The sequence below is a fragment of the Eptesicus fuscus genome, chromosome 9, assembly GCF_027574615.1.
Source record: "Eptesicus fuscus isolate TK198812 chromosome 9, DD_ASM_mEF_20220401, whole genome shotgun sequence".
In the NCBI taxonomy this organism is placed as follows: Eukaryota; Metazoa; Chordata; class Mammalia; order Chiroptera; family Vespertilionidae; genus Eptesicus; species Eptesicus fuscus.
In genome coordinates this window covers 84,422,631-84,431,546 of record NC_072481.1, presented here as the reverse complement: position 1 = coordinate 84,431,546, position 8,916 = coordinate 84,422,631, and the positions used below count along the sequence as shown (strand labels likewise).

The 8,916-nt window shown below is 41.7% G+C and overlaps 1 protein-coding gene across 2 annotated transcripts in view; it reads right to left on the bottom strand.

Annotated features, from left to right (window-relative positions):
* Positions 1–4,491: 4,491 nt before the first annotated feature.
* Positions 4,492–8,916, bottom strand: part of NEDD9 (neural precursor cell expressed, developmentally down-regulated 9) — a 43,560-nt gene continuing 39,135 nt past the window's right edge. For both annotated transcript variants that reach the window (XM_008146113.3, XM_028152428.2), the window contains one exon: positions 4,492–7,032. In XM_008146113.3, the coding sequence (XP_008144335.2) occupies positions 6,523–7,032 (510 nt within the window). In that variant the 3' untranslated portion in view covers positions 4,492–6,522. The remainder of the gene's footprint in view (positions 7,033–8,916) is intronic.

The window sequence follows — 8,916 nt, the reverse complement described above, 5'->3', positions numbered from 1 at the left end:
GAATTTAAGTCACAAAGGGCCCTGGCAATTCCGAAAAGCCCTGTGCTCCCAGGGTCATAAAGGAGACTCATAAACCACTTTTGGATGGTAAGTGCTGGGGGAGGGAGAGATGGTGTCTGGTGTCTAATGGTATCCTAACTGCCAGGCAGACCAGAGAAAATTAGGGGTATGTTTTCATTTAACATTATTCCTTGCTGACTCTAGTCTCCCTGGAAAATTGTCCATGAGGAGACAAAATAAGATGCCCTTTCTGTTAACTCAGTGTTCTTAATTATAGTTGTTGGGAGATGACTTAAATCATGTTGTGAGGTATGTGCTGTCTCACCCCAGCCCCCCACAAGAACTACAGAAGAATTTGTTTTACAGACTGGTAATAGTAAATGCTGAGATAAAAGTCAGCACGCTACCTTTTTTTTTGTTGCCCTTTTTGAGGTTTCTCCCTTGTATATTGGCCTCTATTCATTAAAATCCTTTCAAGGCTGTTTTTCTATTTTCTTCTTTACTTTCTTTTTTCAACCACAGAATAAGCATGTGCTCACACGTTCAGGACCTGGGAGGATGGCGGGGGTGTGTGTGTGGTGGGGCTCACGTAGCCTTCTCCTGATACAGTTTGGGTTTCTTGGCCAGTGTTGCTTGCTCCTGCTTATTCCTGGCCCAGCCTGAAGTTCAGTGCCAGGGAGGACTGAAATATGGACTTCACAGCTGGTTCCATGGAGATGCTGAGACCTTTGGTGCTTCTGAGCTCAGAATAGAGCCACATGCGTCCAGGTGCCCAAGCCTGACACCCTCAACCTCGCTTCTTCATCAGTCCTGTTGATTTCCCCTCCCACTTTCCTAGGATCTAAACACTTCTCTCTCTTCTTCACCTTTCTAGTCCAGGCCCTTTCTCCTAGAACTGATCAAAGAGTTTCCTAACTGAGCTTTCAGGACTCATAGGGCCCCAATTAGCACCTTCCACAGGGCAGAGTGCTATTTTCAGAACAATGTATATCTTGCCTCTTTTATCATTATTGCCACTTTTTTAAGAAACCTTTCCACCTCCTCCATGATAGGCCAGTCTGTCTCTATATTTTTTCTTCCCATCTATATGTATTTTATTTTTCTTTCTTGGTTCCCATCTGAATCATACTTTTATTTAAAGTTTATTTTTTTATTTTTTCCATCACTGTTTATCCGCTCTATGCTCTTTCACCTTCTCCTCCCCTTGCCCCCGCTGCCATTACCACACTGTTGTCCATGTCCATGAGTTCTCTAGTTCGCTCTCTCTTGTTTTTTTTGCTCAAACCCTTCAGCCCCTTCCCAACACCCAAAAGTACTTTTATTTTATAACTCCTCAAATAGCCCAGCTGGTGTGCTCAGTGGTTGAGCATCAATCTGTGAACCAGGAGGTCACGGTTGGATTCCCAGTCAGGGCACATGCCTGGGTTGCAGGCTCGATCCCTAGTAGGCGGCATGCAGGAAGCAGGGGGTCAATGATACGCTCTCATTATTGATGTTTCCATCTCTCCCTTCCTCTCTGAAATAAATAAAACTATATTTCAAAAATTAGATGTTTAAAACAAACAAACAACAACAACAACAAAAACTCCTCATATAAGATTGACCTTCCCAAAGCATTAAAGAAAAAAGAAGAAATATTAGTCCAAAGGAGTTGATTATTTAGGGAAATTCATCCAAATTAATCATGGGTTTGCTTTCCTTATTTTTACTTTAGAACATTCAGATGATGAGACATGGATTGTGTAGGTGCCTTGTATAGATTCAGGAGGAGGATGGGAGCTAAAGGTCAAAACAGGTGCTGCCCTTAGCCTGTTGGTTCTAAAGAGCTATTAAAGGTAGAGGTGTTGACTTTGATAAATAGGGTGTGACCAACCACAATTCTGTGACATGAGCCTCTTTAGCAGGCCTCATCCTTCTGTGGTGGGAGGGAGACGAAGACAAACTATCTGAACATCCTAGACCAGATCTTAGAGTAAAAAAAGTTTTGGGAAACAGTGGACACAACAGAGTTCTTCAATGAAAGGCTCCTTAGAGCTTTTAATATGCTCATGAGTATTATGTCGCTCCAAGTGAGCCATACACCATAGTGGTACTTTCCAAAATGACAACACAACATATCAACTAACAATTTGTTTCTCAATATTTCTTGAGAAACTAGATTACCAAAGAATAGAAAATATTGCTTTAAAATCTACATCGCTTGACGTCATTAAGTGTTTCACTGACTCTTCTGATTACTCTTGTTATGTGTCTTCCCGCTGCCTCTTCTCTCTGTGTTCTTCTCTGCTCTCCCCACCTCTGCCCTTCCCTCTTGCTATCTCTTTTCTCCCTTCCTTTCTCCTTCTCTTCCTTTTACCCTTTTATTGTCTTTACTCATCTTGCCCCCTTAGGCCTGCTCTTTCTCAGACATCTCTCATAGCAATATGTTTACGGATACATCTCCTAGGACCTAGGGCAAAGAAAACTAAGGAGAAAATAAACAAATGGTACTACATCAAAATAAAAAGCTTTTGCATAGCAAAAGAAACCATCAACAAAATGAAAAGGGAGCCCACTGTATGGGAGAACATATTTGGCAATGACACATCTGATAAAGGGCTAATATTCAAAATATATAAGGAACTCATACAACTTAACAGAAAGAAGACAAAAAATCAATTAAAAAATGGGCAATGGACCTAAATAAACACTTTCTAAAGAGGACATACAGATGGCTAAGAGACACATGAAAAAACTCTCAAAGTCACTGATCATCAGAGAGATGCAAATTAAAATGACAATGATGTATCACCTCACACCTGTCAGAATGGCTACCATCAACAAATCAACAAATGACAAGTGCTGGTGAGGATGTGAAGAAAAGGGAATACACTGCTGGTGGGAATGCAGACTGGTGCAGCCATTATGGAAAACAATATGGAGTTTTCTCAAAAAATTAAATATGGAACTACCATTTGACTCAGTGATCTCACTTCTAGGAATATATCCCAAGAAACCTGAAGCACCAATCAGAAAGAATGCATGTACCTCTATGTTCATAGCAGCACAATTTACAATAGCTAAGATCTGAAAACAGCCCAAGTGCCCATCAGTAGTTGAGTGGATAAAAAAGCTGTGGTACATTTATACCATGGAATACTATGCAGCAGTAAAAAAGAATATCTTACTCTTTGAGACAGCATGGAGGGACCTGAGAGTATCATAATAAGTGATGTAAGTCAGTCAGAGAGACAAGTATCACATTATCTCACTCATATGTGGAATCTAAGTAACAAAATAAACTGATGAACATAGTGGATCCAGAAACATAGAAGCATGGAACAGAGTGCAGAATTTCAGAAAGAAGGTGGAGGAGGATGGGAGGGTGGGAGGTAATCAACCAAAGACTTCGTATGCATATATGCATGGCCCATGGACACAGACAATGGGGTGGTGAGGTCCTGGGGGGGGGGGGGGGGTGGGCTGGAGGGCATCTATGGGGGGAAAAAGGAGACATATGTAATACTTTCAACAATAAAGAATTGTTTTTTAAAAATTCACTTAATGGAACAGTTAAAAAAAACACACAACAAAAATAATAGGCTTTTCATCATTCCCAACAGCTTCCCTGAGCTCCTTTGTTTACTTCTAGAAGTATTAGAGTGTTAAGTTTTAAATTTATTTTTATTTATTGATTTGAGAGAGAGAGAGAGAGAGAGAGAGAGAGAGAGAGAGAAAAAACACACATTGCTTTGTTGTTCCACTCATTTATGCATTCATTGGCTGATTCTTGTATGTGCCCTGACAGGGGATTGAACCCACAACCTTGGTGATCAAGATGATGCTCTAACCAACTGAGCTACTTGGCCAGTGCCTTACGTTTTACATTTAGGTCTATGATCTATTTGAGTTAATTTTTGTGTGGGGTGTAAGGTAAGTATTCATTTTTTTCATGGAAAGATCTAGTTGTTCAAGTATCATTTTTTTTCAAAACCAATTAATGTTTATAGATGTGGGCAAGTGATACAAGGTATATTTAAATACTTCACCTATAAATCTCAGTAGGATACCTGAGTGAAAGAGCAGTCTAAACATTAAAAATAATTTATGTGGTTATAAATCTTTTTTAATCAAATACAGTTTATTTAAAATTTCTTTATGTCTATTCCAGAATGAATGGAACAATTTCCTTTGATTCTAAAACCACATGAATGGCAGCATTCATATTATAGCAGAAATCATCCTTTCCATCACTTAAAAGTACAGGCTTTCTGGTGAAGAGAAGCCTTGTTCCAGATATTTGGGTTTGGTAATGTTAACAGATCCCAGATTTTTCTTCAAATGCAAATACACTCCGAAGTGACACAAGATAAAAATATACACAACTTGATTTTCCTAAAAAATCCAATCTATGGTATCAATAAAATGACTCTGTATTAGGAGTGCCAAGATAAGCCTGTATTTAATTTTTGATAAGGAAATATGAAAAAGAAAACCCAGTGGCTATGAAAACACAGATCTAAAAAATTTAATGATTTAAAATAGCTTCTACATACACAATAACAAAGAGAGTAATACAGATTGAACATTTTGGTTTTACAAACATGAAATGTCACCACTTAGAACAAATCTGTCATCTCCTAAGAAATACACATTTACAATGAAATCTACAAGGACACACTTTTATACTTTTCAAGTGTTGTCGATTTTCAGCAATCCCCTTCCTCCCTACACATTTACTTATCATATAACAATACAACTTTTAATTCTACTTTGGCAGAGCAGAACTTTGAGAAGTATAATAGCGGTTGTTTTGAAAAGCACCTTCTATGATGTTTCACTGATACTGAGATCACACATTCTGCTCTTTAAATCTTGTCTTGTTCTAATGACTTGATTGTTTAAAACAAGCAAGCTTAATTCTGTTAAAGCATATATTGTAAATAAAAATGTTTTCAAATAGGCTGGAATAAAACCATTAAATAAGAACTGGATTGAAAGACCATACATAGTGTGCTTCTTTCTTATTTTATATTTTTATTGATTTTAGAGAGAGGGGAAGAGAGAGAAACATCAATGAGAACCATTGATCGGCTGCCTTCTGCACCTCCCCCCTCCCCCACCCCTCCGCCACTGGGGATCCAGCAGGCAATACAGGCATGTGCCCTGATCAGAAATTGAACCGGTGACCTCTCAGTGCATGGGATGATACTCAACCAAACGGAGCCACACTAGCCAGGGTGATAGCATGCTTCTTGACTTGGTAATATGTGAATGCATTTTTCTCACCAGGCAGGAAGTATTTTATTTGCCTTATGATGAATCAGGTGGCTTGTGGTCTGTGCTGTGCCAACACCAGCAGGCAAAAGGGGACAGACTATGGAATGGATGCTGTGCTGAGTGGTGGGCCGTGTATGCAGGATTGTTGTCCAGACAGAGTTGTAAAGATTAAATGGGCTCAGGATAGCTACTCTAAGCATCAAGTCTGCCTATGCATGGTTTACGGAGGGTGCAAGATCAAGCAATAAATTCTCTTAGAGTCGGATGTGGCCTAGTGGCTCTAAAATTCTGGTGACCAAGGAACTGGCCGGCTTCTCTCAGGTAATGGAGGGGTAGTAGCACCTAAGTGAATGCTGAGAGTCAGAAAGCCTTCTACTTACACCTGCAGACGAAATCATCCTTTTTGTGGATGATTAGAGCCTGATGTGTCTTTATAAACTCCTGCTGCAAATAATACGGTTTTTGCAAATCTGAAAACATCATCTGGAAAATCTCATGGCAAAATCACTCAAAAACACAGACCATTAAATAGTCCCAGGAAACACACTCTCTCCTTTTATCGTGGTGTCCTCACAGTGTTGAAACAACCCAATCCTAACTGGGACTTGGCTTCTTACCACACGGGTCTCTTCCCTCTCCAGCTCCCAGAATATAGGAACTTAGATCACTTTCTGAAACTTTTTCAACCAGAGGTGAGACCGTTTGTACTGTGTCCAAGATAGTCCATTTTGGAAGGGGCTTCAAAAGAAGGATAAGTTCTATCATGCCTTGTTATTTGGGAGGTTGAGCATTTGCAAATAAACTATCCTTCCCAGACGTGGAAGTGATAGGCTCAAAATAAATTGCTAGTATATGTAGGTACATTACAACCAGCTGGTATGTTTTCTAAAAAAAAAAATAAAATAAATGCAGCATTAGGAGGTGCTTACTAAGGTGCGTCTTAATTCATGTTTTTGAATGGAATGTATCGGACAAACATCTACAAACGAACATGAATACACAGGCACACACACGCGCGTGGACAAGTTTCTGTACAGTTTATGTTCTGGATGCTTCCACGTGTACACAAGAACCACACACACACACACACACAAAGTTCCCTCTCTAGCTCCCTGAAGTCCTGAACGTTGTCTAACCCATAAAATGTTAAAATATTTCATTTCCATATAAAATATATACAAAAATAGATATCATTTACAAAAACCAGATAATACTTCCAGTTTTCCTTGGTAACCCGCTCAGCGCCCCTGTCCTCCTTTCTTCTCAGAACGTTGCCATCTCCAGCAGGGAGCGCTTGAACTGCAGCGTGTTCCTGGACAAGTCCGTCACGTGGTGCACCATTTCCTGCAAGGCCGGGGTGCTGGGGTAGTGGAGGGCGGCCTTCTTGGTCGCTACAACTATAGTCTTCAGCTGTTCGCAGAGCTGGTTGCTGGAGTTCATCACTTTGTTGCGAATGTCCTGGGCAGCAACCTGCCTCGTCAGCGTGTCTCCAATGAACACCAGTTTGTGCGCGCTCAGAATGACAAACTTGCTGTGTGCCACGAAGATCCGCGGCGGCTGGGCGGAGCTGACGCAGCTGAAGAGCGCGTCGATGGCATTGAGAAGGGAAATGTAATGGGTCTCGCACTGGTCGTAGTAGAAGCAAAGCAACTGCCTATCCTGAGCGCCCACGCTGCTGTTGATGGTGGGGAGGCTCTGCGAGGGCTTCCACTTTGACATGTCGTTTTCCACGGGCTTGGTAATTTCTTGTTCCAGCAACTGGAACTGACTTAGCTGCAAGGAAGACAACAGCAGATTTCATTGAGGGTAAGGCAGGGTGCTGTAATGGGAATGAATCGGGGCTTGGTGTTAAAAGACAGAGGTTTTAAGCCCAGGTGCTTATTAGATGTGAAGCCTCGGTCCAGTCGCCTCGCTTTCCTAAAGTGTAAAATGTAGAAGTTGAGAAAGGCGATCCCTAAGAAATCCACCAGCTCTGACTTTCTGTGATTGGATGATTGGCCTCCTCTGCCCTTAGACTGAAGGCCGTACAGGGTTTAAACCCAGCTCTGTTACCTATACCTTTATGAAAGTTAAATGAGTTAATATTTACCACGTGCTTAGGATGATGTTTGGTATAGTACAGCCTCTATGTAAATGTTTATAAATGTTGAGTGGTGCAGGGAAAGCAAATGTAGGGATCTCTTTATCAAGGAAATTGCTGACAGGAAAGCCTTGACTCTGTCCTTCAAGATGCTTAGACAAATGACAATCCCTGACCCATTTCTTGGTACAAATGACAACCCATGACCCATTTCTCGGTACATATGACAACCCATGACCCATTTCTCGGTACATATGACAACCCAGGACCCACTGCTAAGATAAATGACACTCCATGACCCATTCCTACTCTTTCTGTCCAGATTTATATATGCCACTAGAGGCCTGATGCATGGATTCGTGCACATTGAAAGGAAATTAATTAGAAGGTGGTCAGTGGGGTGGGACAGGGCGAGATGGACCAGACACACCCTGGAGCCAACCTCTTGTGGTCCCTCCCTGGCCAGCCGCACCTGGGGCGGTGCTGGAGCTCGAAGGGCATCTGCGGAGTGAGTGGGGTCCCTCTGGCAGGTGGGGTCCCTCGGCCTGGTCTGCAGGGATTGGGCCGAAACTGGCAGCCTGACATCCCCGAGGGGTCCCAGAGTGCGAGAGGGCACTCTGCAAAGTTGCTGTCACTTGGCAGCTCCTGCATTGAGCATCTTCCCCCTGGTGGTCAGTGTGCATCATACCTACAGGCCAGGGGGCTGGTCAGCCAGTCGCTTAGCCTTTTATATATATAGATTATCCAGTGCTACAGGAAAGACTAATGCACATAACTATATATGTACTATGGAAAAGAACATCTCTAAGAAAACCTGAATGCTAATTGTGCATCGTAACAGTTCCACAGAGCTGTTGAAAGAAAACGACAGCCACAGAGTCAGACTCAACAAGTGTTAGCTTTCTTCCTTCTCTTATTACAACCCCCAGATGGTGTATTACTTAAGTTGCAATAATAACTTCCAGCTCTCCCACCGACTCTCAAGAGAGACTGGCTTTTGCAGGTAAGGACTATCTGTAACCTGAGCTTAGGACTCAGTCAATCTTTCACCCTGAGGTAGAGCAGGGATAACCTCGCCCAGCTCCTTCCCCAAGAAATGCAAAGTGAGCTTTACTTTTCTACAGAATCTGTTTTCTTCTTAGAAATTACTATGGTTTCAATAAGTTACCTAAAGCCCTGCAGTCTTACTTGGCCTAATGCCAAAGCGAACAGAAACAGAGATAGGGTGCTGCTTCAGGATACTGAATTGATGCTTTTGAAAATATGTCTATAAATACATCATCTCGTTAGATAGAGGGCTGAGGGATTTCTCATTTTAGAGAGAAGTAACTGAAGTTCAGAGGGGTTAAATGACTTGTCTAAGGGCACACGGCTGGTTAGTCAGAAAGGAAGGAATAGAACTCTGGTTTCCTGAATGCAACTGCCATTTCACATCTCTACATGCCATTCTATTTAATCTAAAAAAGGGCTTATAAACCCTCAATTGGTTCCTCTTTATTTTTATGCCCTTGCACTAGCAATACCCACAATTATCTGCCCCACTCAAGCTCTACTTTCGAATGACTCTGTCTTGCCCA